We start from the raw sequence: 23,057 nt of genomic DNA on the forward strand, positions 1-23,057 counted from the left end.
CCACGGTGCGAGCAGTTTGTCAGTCACCATTTGTTTTTAAAAAAAAATAGGGGGAAAAGTTGCTGGACTTTTTTTTTTTTTTTTTTAACCTTTTTTTTTTTAATTATTATTTTTTATTTTTTTGAAATTTTGCATTTTTTGTTCCGGCCGGCTGGTGTTTCGGCCGGCCGGGTGGGGGAGCGGTGGGTAACCCCAGAGCCAACAAAGCCAGGTGTAGGGTGCCTGTAAAGCTGCGGAGTTCCCGGAGTACCCCGGCCCCCCCGTGCTTCTTCGTGGGTGCGGAGGGTCACGCACGTGTGAGACAATAAAGCACTTGGGCAGAAGATTCCTTCTTTTTTATATTTTTTTTTTCAATTTTTTTTCCATTTTTTTTTCTCCCTTGGAATATTGTGAACATATTTGTGGCCATTTAAGGTAAAGTTACAATTTGCTGTTAGAGTAACTCGTGTTGTTTTATTTTTCTCTCTCTTTTTTTTTTTTTTTTTTTAATTATAAATTGTCGATCCCGCTGTGTTATTGCAAAAGAGGTGCAAACTTCCACGGCGTGTAAACGCAAGCGGAGAGCACACCGCGTGCGTGTAAACCGAGCGCGGGGCGGAATATCTGCTCTGCCCACGGCGCCGTTCCCCGCGCGAGGTGCGCACCGAGGTGCTGAGCGCCCCGGCTCGCTGCTTTCGCTTTTCCTACTGGAAAAAAAAAAAAAAACCACCCCGAAGTCGGGCTCGTTTCGGTGGAGTACGGGGCCGGGCCTGCGCTAGCGAAATGTAAAATAAAAAGTGCTGCAAGGGGGGGTGTGTGGGGGGGGGGGGTGGGGGGCTGGCAGCGTCCCCAGGAACTTGAGCGTAAAAGCGAACGAAACGGTCGGTTTTGCAAAAAAAGTTTTTGCAGCGATGCTCCCCGTAAACCGAGCAGACCCCGCTTCGGAAATGTAGCTGGAGGCACGGGGAAGGGGGGGCACAAACAAACCAAAACAAAGAATATATATATATATATAAACCGGACTGGATAATACGAGGGGAAAAATATTGTTCCTCTTGGCAAAGTCGCCGCATCACGTGTACGTGCAGCCTCGTATAAACTTGCTTTGCCATGTGGATGTGTGCGAGCTGGGGAAATTTAAAGTCTAATCCGTGCAAAAGTGCGGCGCGGGCGGCAGTCGGCGGCTCGCCGGGATCTGCAGCTCCATGATCTGCGGGTATGGAGGCGGCGCCCAGCGCCGGGCCGGGCCGGGCCGGGCCGTTCGGGGCCGTTCCGGGCCGGGAGCGGGGCCGGGAGCGGGGCCGGGCGCTGGGCGGCGGCGACCCCGCGGAGCGGCCGCGGAGCTCGGAGGGGCCGCGGGGCGGGAGGCGGCCGCTGCGCCGGGCTCCGCGCCCCTTCCCTGCCTCCCTTCCCTTCCCTCCCTTCCCTTTTCCCTTCCTGCCTCGCCTGCCCTCCCCGCTCGTCCCTTCCCTTCCCTTCCTTTCCCTTCCCTCCGCCGCCTTCCCCTCCCCCCCGGGCGCTCGGAGGGAACTGATGACTTCGCACAGGCCCGAGCCGCCGCTCCTCGGTCGTTGTTATTAACCACCCGTCTCGGCACTAATTAGAAATTGGGGCTAATTGTCAAGGGCTCTCTGCTCGCCGCTTCCCTCCCGGCCCCGCCACCCCCGCCCCGCGTCCCTCCGCACCGGCGCCTCCGTAGCCTGCGACTTCGCATCTGTTTATTTTTATTATTTATTATTGTTATTTTTGTGGCTGTTTTTCCGTTTCTTGCCTTTTAAACGCTACTTTGCGTGGAAGAAGGAGAAGGGAAAAAGTTGGGAGCGGATGGCTGTAGTTTCTTCTCCGGGATCCTCATTCATTCCTCGCTGAACCTCCTGTTGCATAAATGATGCTCCGGGAGCGAGGCTTTCTCTTTTTTTTCCTCCTCCGGATTTGGGTTTAGAGTGGATGTTACCGGGTTTCGATCGCCTCTTTGGAAATACAAGATCGCCTTTTTTTTGTTGTTGTTGTTGTTGTTTTTGCTGCCCCTCCATCTTTTTTTTCTTCCCTCCCTTCTTCTCAACTACCCACCCCCCGACCCCCCACCCCCGAACGACCCGATTGTGTTTCCTGCAAGGCTCGGGACTGGGTTTCTGATTGCGGTTATTTCCATGTTTCTAGGTTTGTGTGATTTTGCTAAAATGCATCACCAACAGCGAATGGCTGCCTTAGGGACGGACAAAGAACTGAGTGATTTACTGGATTTCAGTGCGGTAAGAAACAACGGTGGAAATTAACAACAGCTGTAAAAAAAAATATCTTCTAGCTGATCTGTGAAACTGGAAAAAAAATCAACAAAAACCAAACCAAACCAAACTGCGATCTGAGTACATTGGGTAATTTTTAATCAGCAGCTAGAACCATGCTAAATATCTTTTTTTCTGCTAAAAAAAAAAAAGAAAACCAAAAATTAGAGTCTTTTTTTTTTTCTTATTTCTTATTGTATGTGATGGGAGATGCAGTCGCGTGCACAGCTTATTTTATAATGTCTTGGATGCCTAAAATAATGTGTTTTTTTGCCAAAAGAGACGCCCCTCCAAGCGACCGTTTCTCAGCAGGGGCCGGTACCAAGGCCGAGCACTTTTACCGTGCTTCGCCTTGGCCGGCGTGCTTGGCACATGAGCTGCTCCGTGCCTAACGAGCGCCTTCCATCCTCTTTGCGGTTCTTCCCTTGTTTCGTTTTTTGGCCCGCGGAAAGTGCAAAGAAATCCATGACTGTCTCAGTTGAAAGTTTGCCCCGAAACCTGCCCTGCCTGCAGCTGTCCCCGAGCCCCCGGAGCCCCCCGGAGCCCCCGGCCCGGCTCTCCCCGGGCTCTCGGCGGCTGCTCCCGGCCCCCTGCACTTGTCTGGCTCCTCGAGGCTCGGCTCCCCTCCCCCTGGCCCCTTCCTTCCTCTCCCCTTCCCCTCCCTTCCCCCCGAGATGTCAGGAGTAGCTCTCCATTTATTTATTTATTTGAGGGGGGGGACCGGCTTGCTGGGAGATGCGTGTGTCTCGAAATGAACCCCCCGCCAAACTCCGAAGCACCTTGTAAATGAGGCTGCTCCAGGCTTGTGCTGCTGCCGCCGCCGCCGCTGCTGCTCCAGACTTTGCTTTGGAGGAATGGCTTGGGGAAGTTTGGCCAGGAAACGTAGCCTGAGGCAGCTTCGCAGCCCCCTCTTTGCTTGTTGCACTTTTTCCATTTGTTCCTTCGCTTTTTGCAGGCTCTGACTCAGGGAAGGTGCGTATTATCCACTAGACACGTCGAAGAAGAGAGAAACCAATTAGGGTCGAAATAAATGCTAGCGAGAGAGAGGGTGAGAGAGAGAGGGAGAGAGGGGGAGAGGGAGAGAGGCTCGCCTCAAACTGCTCTCGTGTTAGAGACGAAATGAGAATTTAGGGCAGGTGGCACTTTGCATTATTATTATTTGGGTGCACAGATGACAGGCAAACCCTAAAGCGGGCTGGAAATGGACGTTGCTACCTTTATGGCCAAGGTTTCGACCAACAAACTTTTTTTTTTTTTTTCTTTTTTTTTTTTTTCTCGCCTTTGTCAACCAGCGAGCAGGAGAGGGGAGCGAGCCCCGCTCCCGACTGCGGCCAGCCCTGCGGGGGAACGGGGGGCTCCCAGGTGGTGGGGGAGCTGATCTGGTCCGGGGGGCTAATGAGCCTGATCGAAACGTGCTGCTGGTGGTGAGGGGCCGGGGGGGCTGTGAGGATACCGAGTTGGCTCCCAGGTCGGTGGGGGACGATGCCTCGCGTCGGGCAAACTGCGAGCGGAGTTCGCAGCGAGCGTGGAAGGAACTTTTTGCTAACGGTGGACCAGGAGTCGCTTCTTTTCCACTAGTAATGTCTCTTTGTTGTTGTTTTTTTTTTTTTAGATGTTTTCACCTCCTGTGAGCAGTGGCAAAAATGGACCAACTTCCTTGGCAAGTGGACATTTTACTGGCTCAAGTATGTAACGTTTCTGTTCAGTGCGTAGTTGAAATGCTCTTAGTTATTTATCCATAGGCATTACCTTTGTTGTGGTCGTGTTAATCTCTTCTGGGGAGCAGATTCATTCAGATTTGGGCGGAATTATTCCTAAGTGCTGGCTATTGTTATTATTACTATTATTATTGTTGTTGTTGCTATTTCCGCAAGGCTGGGCCGTTTTCACAATATTTCCAGACATTAGTGATTTTTTTTTTAAACTTTTCCTCTGTGCAGTTCTTCAAGGTGGGCTAGCTGAAATATTTTTCCTTTTTTTTTTTTTTAAATTTTAATTTAGCATTGGAGATTTTGATTTACAATTTCAGACGCTGTCTTTTCTGTGCGAGAAATGATGATCAGAACATCTCGAGTGAGAATTAATTTTGCGAATAAAAATGAAGGCTGCCTCAATTAAATAAATAAACGAGCAAGTATCCGAGTATAAACACCAAGCCCTTCCAGGAGAAGCACTCTTTAGTATCAGAGATCGGGGCTTGCTGGCAAAATCTTTTTTGTTGAATTAAAATCTCCAGGCTAGTTTCTTGTCCTGATTGAAAGTAAGGCAAATATTCCAAATATTTGTCTGCTTTTGACGAGTCCCTGAGATTTCGGTGGGGGGTTTGTTTGTTTGTGTGTGTGTGTGTGTTTATTTGGCTGCAGTGGGACTGCGGGGGCAACTTCTGCATTCCATAAAAGCAGGAGTCCTGTTTGATGACAAAAAGAAATCTCAGAGCTCTTTGCGGTAGAACATGTGTGTGCAATAATTGTCTGGCAACTGAAGTTTTATATAGAGGCTTTTATATGCCTGACAAATTACAAGTAAAACTAGCGAGGATACTTACGCGTTGGAAATTTCCTTGCTCTTCTGTTAAGTTCCTTTCTGAGGGTTCCCTGCTTTGTGGAAGTGGGGTTTTGGACGGGACACAAACCCGTCTCCGGGTGGGGAGCTGCAGTGTTTTAAAAGCCCAGGCGATTACACATACCAGCGCACTGTACGTAGTATTGTTACACTCAGAGTGCTGTTCTAAATCAGATGGTAAATTTGGACAAGTCTTCCCTGCAAACTGCCAGTGGATTTCTAGATACAAACACGTCACTGCGTATAGTTTCGTGCCTGGTATTTGCAGTTTGTGCTCAGTTAAAGGAGCCTCTTCCGTGCACTCAGTATAGCCAGTTTTATTAAAGGCACCGGTGTATGAATTCACTTCTTACTTCCAAAGAAAGACTTCCAAATTTGAAGGCAGCCTGTCATACAGAGTTCTAAGGCGCTGGATCAAGTGCCACCTGCAATTATTAGGCACTCATTTTAGGCGTTTGATTCTGTCCAGACTCGCAAAATAAGGTGCTTTATTCTCCTAAATTTGGTTAGATTATGAATATAGGGACTTGGAGAATTTTAGTGCTAGGTGTGAGTAACTTTCCAAATCTGCTTTGCCTCGTGTCTCACAAGCTGAAGATTTTAATCCCATTTTTTGTCATTTCCTCAATTGTATAATTCAGATGCCCGGTTCAAGCAAATTTATAACGTTCGCTGTATTTGTTTTCACTGGAGACAAGTGAAAAGTATTTGTGCCAGACAAATCAATTTGCCATGCTTCTATACCAGGCAGTGCAGCAACTAACACTTGGTCTAACAGCAATTAACTGCATAGCTGTATTTAATCAATGCATCGCAGACCTCACCTATGAAGTCATTTTGCTCAGAAATAGCAAAGCCAAGGCAGACAGTGGCTGAAATGGAGGGGCTGTTGTTGTTTTTTGGTGTCTCTAAAGCTGAGAGCATTCAAGTAACTTTGACACATCATTTTAGACGTGCTAATAATTCAATGAGCTGGAGTCAGTGAGTGATACTGAGGTAGGGACCATCCTAAACAACACCTGAAATCTCCCACCGTGCGACAACCTGTGCGTGCTCAAACACACCGGTCTCTGGTGGGAGAGGCTGAAGCACCCCGTTTGATAAGGGAACGGGCTCTGTCTGGCTGATTGTTGGCACACTGATGTGCAGCACAGGGAAAACCAATCTGAATTTGCTCCGTAAATCTCCCTTGCTTGCCGTTGGACGTGGATTTTTGTAGCGAGCGGCCGGTGATTTCCCAAAAGTTGTCAAAATCCCCGTCCCGGTGAAGCGCCCCGACCTGATCCTCGGTGAGAGGGTGGATGCGTGGCCTGAAGGTAGAGCTGCGTGGGGCGCAGCGTGGCCACTGCTGCGCGGTGCTGCTGGCCACCCCGCTGCGGGCGGCGGCCTGGCTTCCTAGAGGTATTGCCCGGGTGTTCCTTCATGGGCCTGGGCTCGAGAAATTCAGGCTTTATGTCATAGTGCCCAGACAACTGCTTCGGGAGATGCTTCGTGTCGCTATGTGGAAGGTTTAAAGGTACCTTCGTTAATGATATATGGGTGGAGGTTATTATTCTAGCTCTGCATCCTGGTAGCCCAGGATTTTAGCAATCAGCGTGCAGCGCGTTCATCCCCCTGGACAGATGCCCTTCTAAAGTCTGAGCTCGCCATCCCTTAGTGGTCCTCTTTTAAAAATCATAGTTACTGTGACGGGGAAGCACAGATGTCATTCCTCTGCATGAACCTGAAACTTCACTTTTTTCTTTTTTCTTTTTTTTTTTTTTAAAAAAAAGACCCCAACAAAAAGTCATCCCAGGCAGTGAAGTGAAACTAACTGTACTTTACGAAGTGTGGCAATATTTCATGCTTAAAGTCATCTTAATAGCTTTTTACTCATCTAATATATGATGCTCCATTGTGATTTGTAACGTGTGAATGAAAATAAAGTAAAGCCACATTTCCTTTTAATCTTTAATTTCACAAACATGGCTCCTTACCACGTTAAGAAATGGGGAGGGCTGCGAGGGAGAAAGGAATGTAACCTGAGCCACAGCCGTGACATTCCCATGGAGCATTTTTCACATGAAAGGCTTTTGTCAACCCAGTAAAGGACCAGGAGTTTTTGTTTGATGTTTGCAGGTGTTCAGCAGAGAGCACTAAAACAATTCAGCCATGCTGGCTTAGAGACTCTGACCTTAACGGGGGGAATTGGTGAGGGCTGAAATTATTTTGAAGAAAACTCCCCCGGAGTTACCTCAAATTTATACTGTATTTGTAAAGTGATTGAATACCTGTTACTTAAATTGAACAATGCACGTCCATTAGAATGAAGGTTTTTTTTATTTTGTTGTTGGGAGGACAGTTGCCAAAATGAAATGAATTTTCCCGGATGTTCTAAAATTTTCTGAATAGTTCAGCTTCCGCGCTGAAAGCATTTGTCATAATCCGGGAGGGAGGCATCGTAAAATCAGGCGCGATCGCCGAATAAGATGCTCGCTGGTGCTGGGTTTGAGAATGGGTTTTGAAGCAGCTTCTCAGCAATTGTGATGCTGAAGAATTGGCGAGGTCTGTCACATTTGGCATGCTTCGGTTTTTGAACCGTTCATCAAAGCCCACAGCTTCCTGATGCGGCTCAATTTCTGCGTCTTCTATTTTAGGTATTTAATTTTCCCGAAGTTTGCGGGCATCTGCTATAGATTGCCCACTGTGTGTGTGTCTGAATATCGCGTGGGTGGGAGAAGCAGTGCTACGCCCGAATTCCTGTCGTTGGCCTTTCCTACTGCACAGAAATCCTGTGCTAGCGCAGACACCGCTGAGCCGAGCGGAGTCCGTCTAAGGGACTGGAAGACTTGCTTTTAATTTTGCCATTAGTTTGATTAAGGCTTGTCCTGCGGTAGCATAACGGCGATTACAAATTAATACATCTCAAACTGGGGAACCGCAAATTCAGCTCGGTTTCAAAGTCCTTATTTACTTCTGATGTGCCTGCGAGCAAATTACACCAAAATAGAGGTTATTTGGGTCCAGTTCGGTTTTCGGAGCGTGGCCTTTTGGGAAAGGCAGAACATTTTGCCGTTCTCAGTCGATCAAGGGAAAAAGCGAAGTTAAATGTGACCGTTCCCTGGGGATGTTGTGGCAGCCCCTCGCGCTGGGCACACCTCGGCGTGCGTGCAGGGGTCCCGCGGGTGTCAGTAGGAACAGAGATTTCCAGCCTGCGGGTCAGCACCGTGCGCTTTAAGGACGAGAAGTGTGGGCACGCGGCTCTGGCACCTGGGTGGGTGACCGGAGGGCGGCTCGCCTCGGCAGCGCGTGTGCCGGGAGCGATGCTCGGGGCACGCTGCCCTACGCCCAGCCCCGCGGCTCCTGGCCGCGCTGTCCTGCGCCTTGCCTTCTGCAGGCGAGGCGAGGGCCTCGCTGGGGAGCCGCACAAAGGCAACGCTGCCATGTTTCTCATCGCTCCTGTTTCGTAATTATGATTGAGGAGAAGAGGAATGCTCGTTCCCTCCCACCCTCCCAGCTATGTTTGCTCGCGAGGAGCCAGTCCTGCGCGTGGTGTCTGGGGCAGGATGGGACCCACGCTGTGGTGTTTGAATTGGCCCGAGACACCGCCGCGCGTACCTGGGGCACCCAAACGTAGTTACCAAGGAGAGAGGTTCCTCGGGCCTTGGTGTCCTGCCCGCAGTGGTGAACCGAGGGCGTCCCACCAAGGCCAGCGGGCAGCACCACCCCACCTAAAGCCAGCCACCTAAATCTAGAGGCTCCTGTCTTGGCAATTAAAAAATGACGAAGTAATTCCCCCTCGTTTCTGGTGCTGGGAGAGGTAGCCCTGGTTAGTGACAGGGGGTGGGAATGAAGCGTTTCCCAAAGGGTGGCTGGGGTGTGACTGAAGAGAGTTGGATCTGCGGCGGTTTAGTCATGCCCCGTGGATACTGGTGCTTCTTTAGAAATACTTTTTATCCTAATCACTGTAGTCTACCTTGTCGAGGCTCCCGAATACATTTAATAACTCAGAAACATCCACATTAGCTGTCTGGGAGGCTGAAACGCTCGGGGGCCAGATTCAGCCAAATGTCACTTGGAGGAGACGTTTGTGCCTGCCGCAGCCAAATTTAGCAGCAGCAGAAATGCTGTTTGGGATGATTCAGTGGATCTGATAAACCAGTGAACCTGGGGCTGACTGGGAATTAGGTAGGTGGAGGAAGCTTGTGTAACGCGCTCGGGAAGGGATGCAGCAAACGGAGGCAGTTGGGAGTGTGAGCTCCGGTTTGGCTTCTTCCCATTAGGTTTGTGCTCTCACCACTCCCAGACTCGTATCGATCCTTGTCAGGCGGCTTCTGCTGCCCGAATTCCCAAGAAACATTAAATAGGCATAACTAATGGCCGGTCTGCGCACCTCGTGAATGCCAGGTCCCACAGATCTTAGTCTTTCCCCACTTAGGCTTATTTTTTGGCTACCGCAGCAACACTACGTGATTTTAAAAAAATATTATTATTTCTTTCCCCCATGATTCTATAATTACCGAATTCTGGATCACTTGGATATTTGACCCACCTACTGGGTATAAAAAACAAAAGCTTTGAGATCCGAGGAGCGCAGCGAGTGAACTGCCTGGCGTTTTTCTACAAGATCAGCAAATATCTTTACCGTGCTATTGTAATGAGGAAGTCACTTAAATAACAGACGAACAACTAAGTCACATAAACATATATAATAGAACTATGTAATGAAAGTTTATGCTGTTAATTGCTTGAATCTCTCTTAAACGCACAGAATCATGGAGCACTAAAAGCTGTCATATAAACAGTTTTGTTTTGAGTTTAAAATTATTCCCTTTTTTTTTTTTTTTTTGTCTTTCATCTGCTATGATAAACAAAGTCATTTTGTAAGCTTTACAGATCAAACATTTACTCCTAATGGTAAACTGCGTTTTGGATCTGGCAATTTGTGTCTTAGGAAGGCCCAGCAAAGAGGAGAGCCCTGGTGGCCCCAGGCCTGTGGTTTTCAGTGGCTGATAGCGCGATGTTATTTAGATGGCTTCCCGTACGCCGAGATAGATCTGCGATTGTTGAACGGGGAGCAGGGGATGTGTTTGTAACGGTTTAAAGGTCCTGTACCCAAATTCTCCCGGATAAACGATAACCGGGGAGGTGGGCGCGATCAAAGCGCAACTGAAAAGGGCTAGAAATTATGTTTCAGGGAGCGGGAGTTATTTCTGCCGCCGCGAATCCGAGGCAGCCTATTGTTCTGAAACCCATAAGGCGCAGCCAGGTGCCTGCACCTCGTGGGGCTGCCGGGGGAGGCATCACCCCAGGACATCCCCGTCCAGGGCCCCGTGTCACGTCCTGGAGGCGCCTGCCCTCTGCCAAAGGACCGAGGGGGCTGTGGGGGCTTGGCTGGCCCTCCTTGGGCGAGGTGACCCCAGCCAAATCCTGCTGCTGAAGCACGACGAGTTTCCCGGGGAAGCCAGCTCACGGTATGGTCACCAGAGAGGGTGTGTTCTACACGGCCTGCCCAGGACGGGCGTGCGTAAAATTAATACACGTGTAAGAGCATGTGCCATCTGCCAGGGGCTGTAGGCAGGCCGGAGAGTTCCTCCGTCCCTCGAAAGACAGAAGGAATAACGGCAGTTCAGACGAGTCCCTTGAATAATTGAATCTGGCGGCATTCCGCCCGTACTATTCACTGCGGGGTAGGAGTCACCGCCACGTCTCACCTGCCCTCACGCACATCACAGCAAGGAGATGGGTGCCGAGGGGTCTCCGCTCCCTTCTGCCTCACCGGGGTGGCCCAGCCCCGACACCTCCGCTCGTGCTGCTCAAGGGTCCCCAGGCCTGCGGTTCTGGGGTTGGTGCCTGGCTGCCGTGAGGCTGGCCAGCAGCTGCTCCTTTCACCTGCCGCTGCCGGGGGGAGCTTTCCCCCAGTGGGCACGCTCGCAGCTCATTTTTCTAAACGCTCCCCAGGACTGCTCCCTGATCGCTTTTCTTGAGAAGGGTTGCCGTGTTTACCCTTGGCGCCAAGGCAGGCGGCGGTGCCGTGGGGCTGCGTACCAGCCAGGTGTGTTTAAACGTGGGGTTATCTCGCCGGTCAGAAGGTATTTCCTGCAGAGGTGCAGCAAGACCCGCGTTGGCGCCCAGCTCTGGTGACAGTTGCCGGTTAATGATGTCTTTCAAGACTGCTGTTGGTAGTGATGACAATCTGGAGCTGCAATCCATTGTTGTCTGTCTGGGTATTGATCTATTTTGGAAACAACACTTCACAGGCGCTGCTGTATTTGCAGAGCACTCTTGTGGAATTTGGCTAATCCCCGAAGAGTTGCTTTGTTTAATAGAATGATTTTCTTTTCACCTGCGGAGAAGGCTGCTGGGGTGGGGGTAACGGATCTGGGTGCCTTCCGCCATGCTCCTTGTGGGAGAGATGCCTCTCCTCGCCTGCAGCCCGCTCCTGGGCATCGTTTTCTAATTTTGGGGCTGTGTTTGCAGCTGTGCCAGCGTGCCGATGGCCCTGCAGAAAGGGGAGCCCTGCTGCGGCACCCTCAGCCCGGCCGGGGGGTTCCCGTGCCTGCAGCGAGCCGCCGAAGGCGACGGTGTCGGGTCCGGTGCTGAGGGTCTTGTCCCGGGAGCGGGGTTGTCCCCGGGAGAGCAGCTCAGGGAGGCGCCAAGCTGCAGTTTGCCCACGGGCTCCTACCTTTGTTGCAGGTTCTTTGGGGCCCGTGGGCTATTTCTAAGGGTTCCTGGAAAATTAACTTCAAACAGTAAAGCCCCCCAGACCCCTATTGCGTATTGCATTCGTCGTGAAGTGATCGCTGTGTTCACCAGAGGAGTTTTAGGGGTCCAGAAATCAGAAAAAAAAATGAAATAATTAAATGAATTCATAGGCACGTGTGTAACCCATAACAAAATAGGGATGGAGTTCTTTTTGTTGTGTGGTGTATGAAAATCAGACTCCCTCCTGAATGAATCCCGGTGCTGGTCCTCTTAACTAACAGGCTGCCTTGTTCCTGAAGGTTTGGGACTGTCGGAGTAACGCGGCGCGGGGCACTTTTCCTTCTGACTGCGCGTTTAAATCCGATCGACCTGTTTGATAAATAACTGGTACAAAGGTTTTGTTATATTAAAAACAGCTAAGTACGACTCCTGATCGAATATCAGGGCTGTAATTGAATCTTGGGGGTTCTGGTCCTGTTCATAAAGCATTTGAGTTGTTTTGTACTCCGTGACGTCAGCCAAAAGCTTGATTGAATTATGTCCCCGCATTGTGGGAGCACCTGCCAGTGCCACTAGACCGAGGGGTCCGTCAGCATTTCCATTACAAACCTTTCTGATAAGTTGGTGACTTGGCTCCGAGCGTCGGAGCCGGGCTGGATGCTCGCCCAGCGACACCGTGCCAAGCCTGCCCACCCCGCGGTGCCTCTCCGAGAAAAGGGGGTGTCGCTGGGGTTTGCCCTTGGTTATTCTGGGCTCCTTGTAGGTCTGCGGCCTCAACTGAGGCAGCTCCGCGCGGCGGGTGACCCCGAAAGGCGCAGGGAGTATTTGGTGCCCCGCTGCCCGAGGTGCGCCGCATCGGGGATAAATGCTCCTTGTCCTGAGGTGACTGTGGTCCGTTAGGGCTCGTAACTGGCTTAACGCTGCGGATATTTTGCGAGAAGGGCAGGGATGAGGCTGCTGGGTTGCCGATAAGGCACGCTCACCATCAGACCTCCTGGAAGGGCAGAAAGTGGCCTAATGGCTTTGAGTTTTGATAGCGGGAGAGCATCGTGCCGCGTGCTGGATGCGGCCCAAAGCACGCCCTGACGTGTGCACAGGAGGGTCCGGTCTCTTCGCCCTTCCTGAACCTCCAGGATTAACCCTGAAGACTTAGCAATACTGCAGAACCCCGCTCACGTGTCGCTTCACGTACCGTAAATCCCCTGCAGAAAACCGTTTGGATGCAGCCTTGGCAGCACCGTGCAGGCGAGGCGAGGCTGTGAACGCTCGCTCCACGAGGGATGGATAGCATGGGTAGCACGGGTGCCGATCTCCTGGTCAGACCTCGTAAGCCCATCTTCCTCTGCTCCCACTAACCGGCGCCAGCCCCGGGTTCGGCGCGTTGCCAGCAGTTGGGTTTGGGCTGCCCTGACCTCGTTCGTTGGGTTCGTTGTGCTCATCTGGCCTCTCCTCGGCCAACTTTATTTAACAGCATTTTGCCCGATACGATCCTCGGGGGAAAAATGGTGCGTTAGGTCCCGATGAGAACCTGGATAAGGCATCGTTATTCTGCGGGAGCCGAGCCGTTAGCAAAGGCGTTGCTTAACTTTTGTTCTCTGTGCCTAATCGCTTTGTTGATTTTGTACTCTTTGGAAAGATTTACTTACGTAGGAAACGCTGTGTCTGGTGGTATAAACAGGGGAAAATTCACGTTCCTAAAATTAGAGATTTTGTAAACATCAGAAATTGGAGCATTTAATTTATGAACCAGCTTATTAACTAATGGGCATCGTCTTTCCCCCTCTCCTAGTTTTCTCATTTATATTCCATCTTTTTTTCTCCTTTATCTCTGTCTTTTGAAACCCAAGCGGCTAATTGGCACTAGCGGCAGTGCGGCGGTGAGAGTGCTTCAGGTTCGTGCTCGTGTCAAGATTTGATTAAGCGGTTTGGTCAGTGTGAAATACTGACGCTCCTTTGCATCTCCCTGCCCATGACTGAAGTAGACGAGCTGCTGAAAACGTGTTGATGTCCAATTAGGAAGTTAACGTGGCAGAACTGCCGATTCCCAGACAGCGGGCACGGCTCGGGGACGCTCTCCCCGCGCGTTGGTCAGTGGGTGCCCTCTTCCCATGGGGCTGCTGGTTCCCTAAATCCTGAACAGCAACGTCGTTGGCAGGAAAATAGCATTTTTATTATTATTTTTTTTTAAACCACAAACCTCGTTTAATTGAAGCGCAAGAACGTTGTCACGTTGAAAATGAAAATGTTAGGAGCCACGTGTTACTTCTGGTCGTCTCTGCTGGGAATTCAGCCGAGCCCGGGTTGCTTCAGCATCACGGCCGCTTCTTAACTTGATGTGCTTGTCCAGATGCGTGGCATTTCATTTTCACTATTTCTTCCTAAATCTTGAAGATTTTTAAATCTTAAAGATTTTTAATCTTTCCTTGGACTCGTGGATGCGAGCTCTGTAGGAAAGGAAAAGCACTGCAGTCCATCAGACCTTCATTCTTTGAGCTCTGCAGGGCAAGATTTAGGCTTTTTGCAGCTCAAATCCGGCACAGAGAGCGCTGCCATTGCACTCCGAGTGTGAGATGGGGCAGCAGGGAACGCTCTGCCAGCTTCAGGATTCTCCGAAGTTCAGAAAAAAACGCCACCAGTGGCCCACGCAGCAGGCTGGCTCTGTCTGATACAGCCACCTTGGCTCCCAAATCCTCCCCTTTTACTCCACTATTTCCCTGCTTAGGGTTCAGAAGAGGTGATTTGTTTCAGATCTGGGAGTGGAGACGGGAACAGGGGAGGGAACTGAAAAGCCCGTAACCCAAAACTCCACCAGAAGGCAGACCAGGTGATGATGTTTGTGCTTCTGAATTCCGCTGCCCTAGTGTTTTATGTGGCCATCACACCCAGAGTGGCTTAGCACAAAGAGGAGATATTTGTCACACCAAAGTATGATATTTTAAACTTCTGAAGACACGTATCTCTTTTTCAACATATTCCTAGCTGTAAAAAATCAGCTGCCTCGTTGCCATTGGGCAAAACTGTGGCGGGTTTGAAAACAGGGCAGCGTCTAATGCCGTGCCTAATGGAGAATTGTTATTTTCTTAATCCAAAATAGAAAGAGCTTAAATGGGAAGTGCGGGATTATAAAAGAAGCAGCTTTATTCTCTTTAATATAAACTTGTTTCCTCCTGCTCGGCTGAGTCCTATCCGCAGGGCTGGAAGCGATAAAGGTGGGGTGGCCTGGGCAGGGGTAGGATGCTACTGATGGCACCGAGCGGCGCGTTGCAGCGGGCTACAAGCACGCTCTGGAGTGGCGTGGCCATTCCGTTAGCAGTTGGGCCATCATGTTTTTCTGCTTAAGCTTCTTCCCTACCCGTTGCTGCCTAAAACACCTACTTCAGCAGGAAACAGAGAGCAAAAATGAAAAGGGGCAGTCGGCAGATTTTCAGATTTGTGTGTTGGAGTTATCAGAAGTGAATTTGAAAAATAACAGCGATGAATAAAAATAAATTTCAAAAATCACTAAAAGAAGCATTAGGGAACCAAGCCTCTGACTGCTCTCCCGTCTGCACTCCGGGGCGAGATCCCGAAGAGGATATCAGTGGAGGGGGATGGGCATCTGTACAGAGACAGGGAGGCTTTTCCCCTCTTCAGGTAATGGTTTCGCGTGGGTTTTGCAAGGCACCCACCTCCTCGTACCCACTGTAAGGAGAGCTTGGCAACCACACGCCTGCTTTTTAGATGGTTGGAATTAAATGAGATGAATCCAATCTTAAAGGTCCCCTGGGTCTACCTGAATCCTTACTTTTTGTTTTTTATTTTTTTTAGAACACAAAATCCTTCATTCTTACGTCTGAAGAATCAAGAGCCCCCATCATATAAACTCGAAAACCGTTCTCTCGCCGCAGTGCTGGGTGTTATTATTTATGTATTTATTATATTTATTAAAGACTGCCACTGTGGTTGGTGTTGTGCGTTTCGGAGGGTTAATTGGTTCCAGTTGCAGAGTTAATTGATTTCACTTGGCTCCCAAGGAGGAGACGTGAAATGGAATTTCTTCTGAGGGTGACGCTTCCCGGGAGGAGGAGACCCCTCCTCTCCCCTCCGCGCGAGGTGCGTTCTGCTTTGGACCTGGGCGAGGAACGTTTCCCCGCGCTGCCATTTCATCTCGTTCTTAGCGGCGTGCCCTATAAAATGCCTCCTTCCGAGTGGCAGGGTGGCTGTGCAGCCATGGATGCACATCGCCATTATTAGCATCTTTTGGTTTCCTTCCAACTCAGTGACTAATAGCAACAGATTCCAAATAGTTATTCTGAGACTCTCGATTCAGTCCAAATTTTGCCTTAAAATGGGTTTGCTTACATACAAGAGCTATTTTGCTCTCCTGCATTCATTGTTGCAATTTCAAATTATTTTCGAGTTGAAAAGGGTTTTGATCTTTTTCTAATTTAATCAGAGTTTCCTGAGAGGACTTCAAGGAAGAACATCTCATTTACCGACCGGTGAGACTGGAAAAGTTCCTTACAGAGGATCATCAAAAATTCTGGCCGCTTACTGCCTAGTGCTGGATTTATGAACCCCGCTGAAACAGTTTTTCTGGTGGATATTCACACTTCTTGTGTCTGGCTCGCTCAGAAATACTGCAAATGTCGCACTTCTCTTTCTCATTAAAGGCAGCTAATTAATAAATATGAGAAAGCGAAACAACGGATGGGAAAATGTTATCTGGGCATTGCAACTTGGTAACCTTGACTTTGCTTTTGAGCAATAAAAACTTAATAGATAACATGCAGAAGGAGGCGGTGGTGGATTTAGATAATCTGTCAGATCCACAACTGGAATAAATCAGCGTACCTCTGCAAACACCCACGGAGTTGTGCCATTTTACCCTATCTGAAGATCTCGCGTTCTGCTGGGAAACTAATAGGATAAGTCTAAAATATCTTTATTTTAGTTCGGGCAGCGGGGAGACTCGTTGCTTTCTGGGAGGAAGACACGCGGCAGCTCTTTAGGTACTTGTGAAGATGCCGCCTCATACCCTTCCTTTTCATCTTTCATTGTAAAATTAAAGTACACATTTCCTGGTTGCTTATTTGGTTGAAGCCTCCTTCAAGTGCACATTCAATAATTTGTCTTATTCATCTCCTCATCATGCTCATGGTTATGTTACATTCACCTACAGTCAGGATTCAGTGATAGAGGAAGAATGAATATGGATGAATCAATGAATACAAGTGCCGTAAGTGATTTTTAGAGCTGCTCGTATTCAGTTTGACAGTCTCAGATGGAAGACTGTCAAGATCAGGCCTATGTTTTGAATCGTCAAGTGCACTTTATGTGCTCTTCCCCCTGAGCTGGAACCCGGGCTTTTGGATATTGAAAGCAGTGGGAATTTTCCTGCTGACTTCCCTGTGCAGAGGATTGGGCTCTTTGTCTGCCTGGCTTCTGCAGCTTTATACATTTCATTGCCCTACATACTCATGCTAATGAAGGGGATAGGTACAGGAATGGAAGGGCGTGATGTGAATAGGTGGGCTTGGAAAAGGAGGGTTCCGGTCATTGATTTAGTCTGTTGGGCTTGCCCAGAAGAATTCTTTTCTCATATGCTCTGCTTTGGATTTTGCTGGAAGAAGACGTTTGCCAGGATTGGACCGGCCAATTGAGAAGTTGTTTCCTTTCAGCGCTTTACAGTGATTTGAAAATGTTTTTTCCCCACCAGCTCCACATTAATTTGTAATTTAAACTTCGCTTGAAAAGATTCACTGCCGTCCTTACAGCTAGTGTACGCTTTGTATTTCCTTGTCCTACTGTTTGGGTTATAAACATATTTAAAAAAATATATTCACATACACAACATTATCATGATTCGGCTTAAGCATCTGTGGTTATAAGTGCACTTCATTTCACCTAATTAAGTTATTTAGTCATTTACACATTAGCAATGTACTACATATTCCACTTTTACAGGAACTTATTTTAATTATACCCACAGTTCTGTTCTGCTCCATTATAGCCATAGATCAAGCTGAATAATAACCATTCTAAAAGCCATATGCTAAAAGAGATTATAGGTCATTAAGGCCAAATTAAGGTAACATTTCTGATGGTCACAAACAGAAGTCTAACCAACAATTATCTTCTTTCAGGTCTGTAGATACAGTCCTCTGTGAGCTTTTAGGATGACAACCAAAGGACAATCTCTGATTCCTAATTGTTGGCATTGGTTTCAGAGGTTGTAATTTCTGAAATTAATAAGGTTTGCTAAGGCATAACGATGTTTGTTTGTTTTTCTCCCTCCGATTCTGGTATTTGCCAGAGGGCCCCAATGTAAACTTGATCTTCCCAACGTTCAGCTCCTGCCTAGTACCTGCTCCGCGAAGCACCCGCTCGCTCAGCTCCTTCCCGTAGCTGCGCTGATCGTCAAAGCTCATTTTCACTGGTGTTGGGTTCTACAGCTCTGGGCTTAACTGTCTTCTGCTGAATAGAGTCGAATCTAATTGTCTCAAGATTAATTTTGGCTCGGAGCTTGCACCTAAGAAGCTTACCAGTAATTCCCTTTTGACTGAGCCTCGGTGGTATTTTCCCCTGGAAAGAGCTGAGCTACAGACAAGCTTCCCGCAGGGAGAGACCTGGTGTCATGTCTGCTGCGTGCTGCCCGGCAGAGAAACGTCCTCCGCCCGTCCCTAGCATTTGAAGTTAACTTTGTCATCATTCTCACTGCCCAAATGCAGTCACACGCACAAAATAATAATAAAGCCCCTTTGTCTACGCTGTAGTCAGCAGCAAATGTGTTGCAAACAGAATTACCTCCCCACCAACTGGAGTACAGATTCCTGTCCGCCCAGAGGGACGCAGAAAAGGCCTGAGGAAGCGGTTAAATGGGACAGCACTCCTTAAAGGTCAGCGATGACCACCCGGTAGGATGAGGAGGGCCCTGCGAAGGCTCGTAGGGGATTTCAGGCAGGAATATCGCAGCCATCCCTGCTGCCTTGGGGTCTGGGCGGCTGCGGGCAGGGCTAGGGACCCCTCTGGAGCACTGCAGGCTGTCCGGCCTGGCTTGTAAAAGGAGAAAGCATTTATTTTCTTAGGAGAAATGCAAATTTCTATCCAGAAGGCTTCCTTAGCTTGCAGACAACGCTTTTCAGCAAAATAAACTGGAATCCATTCCTGCCCACATGTTATTGCCTTTCTGCTCTTGGGGGTATCTCAGCAAACTATTTACAATATCCTTGGAGGAGTAAACCAACTGTTTTAAATATACGTATGTATAAGCTGAAAGAGCTGTCGGTGGTCATATTTAAAATGGTGCTTGGTTCAAACCAAGCTCCAAAAGCAGGCTGAAAAGGAATTACGCTCCCCTTCTGTCCAGTGCCGTGCTGGTGCGTACCGTAACGGCCGTCCCATCCCCTCGTATGCTGGAGTGCGCCGTGTGTGCTGTGAGATATTGTTGCATACGGTCCATGAGCAGCCGGGATTCCTGTTGCGTCTCACAAGTAGCAGCAGAAAAAAATCCCCTCTCTTACCTGATGGATTCGTTCAGAACAGGTAATCCCACATTCCTGAGCAGTTTCTCTCCCCAGATAGCTGCCTGGCCACTTGCAGCCGATCATTCCCGTGTCTGCGTCTTCGGCTGCCAGCCATTGGAATTGGTGATACTGTACTGCAGTGCTTCTTCAGCGGTGGTGGGCATGGGGATGTGAATCAACGCCACTCGTTAGTGGTTGAGAAGGAAGCCGGGACTGGAGGGGAGGCTTTGGACGCATAGGGCCAGGTGCCGGGTATTGATCAGGTCGTCATGCTCTATCTGAAGATGGTTCGGGTTTCTGATCCAAAAGTGGTCTTGGAAGAGCGTTCCAGCATCTCAGTCCTGATGGCCAGAAGTCTCACTGTAATGGTTTGACAAAAATTAAACACGGCTTTGCCCCATTCCCATCCCAGGAGGGAGCAGAGCAAGGCCACGATGCCAGGTGCCATCTCCCTCTGTGCAGGGGAGCACCGCCCAAACCATCACTGCAGCTGGGGTGAATTCAGCCTCCCCCGGCGTGGAGGCACCCCGGCTGTTGGTGGGCTGCCTAATTGCAGTGATTAAAGCCGGGAGGGCTGGGGGGCCAGGGCTGGCTGCTGGGGATGGCTGCTTGGGTGTGTGGGGCTCTGTGCTGGGGAGGCTGCTGCTTCCTGAAGGTAAGGGGTGAGCGGATTTCCAGTGATTTATTTTGAAAAGAACTGCGTGGAGACTGGGGTACCCTGTCCTTTGTGCTCTTATTCTGTGGGAGTTGCGGGTTTTGCACTGTTTTTTTCCTGGGAGCTCTTCCCTTGCAATTTCTGACTTGACTATTTCTGCTGTCCTTTTGATTAGAGGTAAGGTAGGATGCCTTTGTGGTGACTCAGTGTGTGCAGATGTGTCCGTACATCTATGTAGCTGGTTTTTGCTGCTTCTTTTCAAAATCTTGTTACTAAACTTGTTACTAAAATAATGCTAAACTTGTTTATCCAACCTATAGGCTTTGGTGTTTTAAGAGAACTTTATTCATGGGAGACTAAAACCCTTTTCATTATTAGGGCTGAAATGGTTAAATCCTGTTTCCCGGTTGGAAATAAGCTAATGACCCAAAGCATAGCCCCTGTGGACTTGATGGTGTGGGATTCCTCTGCTTCTGTGGTGAGAGGACCCCAGTGCCCCTCTTGTCCCTGTGCCTGACCTGTGCTGCTGTCCTCCTCTAGGGTGAGGCGGGTCCTTGCACCGTGGCACTCGCCAGGGTGGCTGTAGAGGACCAGGCGATAGAGAAATCTATGTGAGAATCTATATAGAGAAATCAGTGATGAGATGCTTAACTGAAGTGCGTGATTTTTTTTTTCCTCCTATTATTTCCACCCAGTAATTTTAAAGGTTTTCTGTGCTCTCCCAGTTCAGCAAGCTAGCAAGGTCCTTTTGCTTGCACTAATGCTGTTTGGACTTCTGTCTGCTGTGGATACTGAGATAAGCCTTGTTTGTGTGTCTGAAGTTCTGTAAGCGATAGCATAAGCAGCTCTTCTGCTGTTAAACCTGCTTTATTGTTCAGGGGCCGCAGTGTAACACGAATGGGATTTTTCTTAAACTGTAGCCCAAATCCTACGGCCTTCGCCTCAAGGAAGCATCGCGCTGGCTTTGCTAGAAGAAGGATGGCACCCGTTAGCGAAGTAACGTTGGGCTGGGTTCTGCTTGTACACAATGGCTCGAGTTGGGTGTAGCTTGCCTGAATTCAGTGGATTTGTGCCAGACTCATGCTCGTGCAACTAAAAAAACTTTTTTCTGCGTTTTGTCACAGAACCCGCTAAGTAGTACCGTGGAATCAGAAGTGCGCACAATGTGCAAAGTCAGACTATATTTAAAGCGCCTTATTCGCAGAGGAACACCTCTAACCTTTCAATATGTGAATAAGATGTCAACCTAGTTCTGTAACTCCACCAGGTTTTGACATGATAATGCATTTGCAGTCGCTTATAGGCTTGCATTGGTGAAGTGCAATAATTTGCCTATGTTTATTTAAATAGTGCCAACTTTGAATGTTATCACCTTTTTATTTAAGAGAAAAGAGTATGACGATGACATCATGGGAGCATCATGCTCTTCTAAATGGAACTGCCTCTGCATGTATTTCAGTGTTCCCTGCTCCTCCTCCTCTCCTTTTTGAAACTGAATTGTAATATCTGTGGAATTAAGACTTTTTTTTTTTTTCCTTAAACTGAAATTTCTGTATCTTGTATTTACAAAAACAACTTTAGCTTTCCTTTCTGTGTAATTAGCCATCGAAGCAAGGGATTGGGATTTCACATTGTGTTATCCGTGAGTTGGAAGTAGATGGCTTTCCTTTCTGAAAACCCAGCCGTTGATGGAGCTAGCGGAAATAAAGGTGTGGAATACGCGCTTTAAATCTGCCGTTCCAAATAACGAGGGGTTTTTTGGTCCCTGAAACAAGCGGAGGAATTGGTATTGAGAAGTGTACATTTTAATTTGAAATTTCAGGAAGACTCCATGGCAACTGTGATATGAAAGGAGCAGGGTCTTTCATGAATCCTTTGGTCTTTAGGTAATCAGGCTTTGTTTACTTGCTTATTTGTTTTTTTTAGGAAAATAGGCCACTGGACTGCCAACTTCGGTGCAGTGGTCTTTCTTCAATGCCTAAATTATTTTGAAATCCAAATTTTGTGCTGAGGCAGCCTCAAATTCATAAACCCCATTGCACTCTTGTATGAAAATACGAGCTGTGCCTTGTACTGAGGCTGACTTCATCAACCAGAGATTAAAATAAAGGAATTATACCGAAATTTTAACGTAACAGTAATTGTGAAAATGGAAAGAATGTGGACAACTATAAATATATCTTGTGTAGAGGATCAAAAATAACCGTGGAGTGATAGGAAAGCAATGTTAACAGTGCTATCAGATAAATCTAGTATTTATTCAAGATTTTCCTTCTCGCTTCATTCACTGTAGCGTATCGTTAGTGTTTATTTGAGCTATGAATGCAAGGGACAACTTTACCAGTTTGCTTGTCACAGAAGTTGATATCTAAAGAGAAATATCACTGATGGAAAACCAGAAAGACTAAATAGATATACTTGGTCTCACAGGCAGTCCATTAATTTGCTCAAATTAAATATTATCTTTAAATATTGAAAGGTTAAATGTACACTGATAATGGATTTAGACAGCCATTAAGTCATAATTGCTCTCTAATGTAGTTAGCAAAAGACATTATTTGATATAACTTATTGAAAAGGGACTAAAAGCACCAGGATTTTTTTTTTTCTTTGGCTTGCCCTTTCTCATATAAAAGTCCGAGATTAAATTCCATTTTCATTTAATATTGCGGGTCCTGCTGGGGTGTGGGCAGGGTGCTGAGCTGGTGCTGGGCCTGCTGAGGCCTTGGGGTCTCGGGGGAATGTGGGGGCCGCTGCTGCCCCTCGTGGGGGGCTGCTCCCTTGGCTGTGAGATGTGAGGTGGGGTTGAGGGAATGCGGTCTGGGCTACAGGTGTGTTATGGTCAGCAGGATTTTATTTGGGTTGCGATATAAATATTAGGAAAGCTTCAAAATATTTTTCTGCAAACGTATGTTCGCGTCGCTTCCTGGCCAGGCGGGGCTCCCCGGCCTCTCCTGGCTGTTGTAGGGCCGTGGGTGCTCCTTGGCACAGTTGTCCTTCACTGAAGGTCTCTTGAGGTCCCTGGGGACTTGGCCTTCATCAGGTGCAACTCGTTGCTTGCTCTGAAACCATCTGGGGTGCTTTGGAGGTGACTGCCCTCAGCTGGAGGTCATCTAGAGAGGAAGGATGCTCCTGCACAGAAGAAAGGTGGGAGCCGCAGCAGAGGCTCTGGATCGAGTCACAGATCTGTGAACCCAGGTCTTGTGAACCCAGCGCTCAGAGATCCTGCAGGACTTTCCGTAATGTCAGGAACAAAAAGATAAATATCAGTATTTTCTTGGGCAGCGTCTTTGGTTTCAAGCCTGGAAGGGGCTTAATTGTAAGTGGATGTTATCCTGCAAATGGGTTGCTTTTCTTCTCCGGGGATATTTAATGAGATGGTATCAA

The 23,057-nt window shown here is 48.5% G+C and overlaps 1 protein-coding gene across 18 annotated transcripts in view; it reads left to right on the forward strand.

Moving 5' to 3' along the window:
- The window catches only part of TCF4 (transcription factor 4), a 202,551-nt gene that overhangs the window by 500 nt on the left and 178,994 nt on the right, over positions 1-23,057 (forward strand). For 9 of the 18 annotated variants that reach the window (XM_035310982.1, XM_035310974.1, XM_035310975.1 and 6 more), the window contains 2 exons: positions 2,140-2,231; positions 3,877-3,949. In XM_035310982.1, the coding sequence (XP_035166873.1) occupies positions 2,160-2,231; positions 3,877-3,949 (145 nt within the window). In that variant the 5' untranslated portion in view covers positions 2,140-2,159. Of the gene's footprint in view, positions 1-130; positions 415-1,064; positions 1,196-1,330; positions 1,547-2,139; positions 2,232-2,988; positions 3,237-3,339; positions 3,493-3,876; positions 3,950-23,057 lie in introns of those variants that run through there. The other 9 variants (XM_035310984.1, XM_035310990.1, XM_035310983.1 and 6 more) reach the window with 7 other exon arrangements.

This window comes from Oxyura jamaicensis, chromosome Z (genome assembly GCF_011077185.1).
Source record: "Oxyura jamaicensis isolate SHBP4307 breed ruddy duck chromosome Z, BPBGC_Ojam_1.0, whole genome shotgun sequence".
In the NCBI taxonomy this organism is placed as follows: domain Eukaryota; kingdom Metazoa; phylum Chordata; class Aves; order Anseriformes; family Anatidae; genus Oxyura; species Oxyura jamaicensis.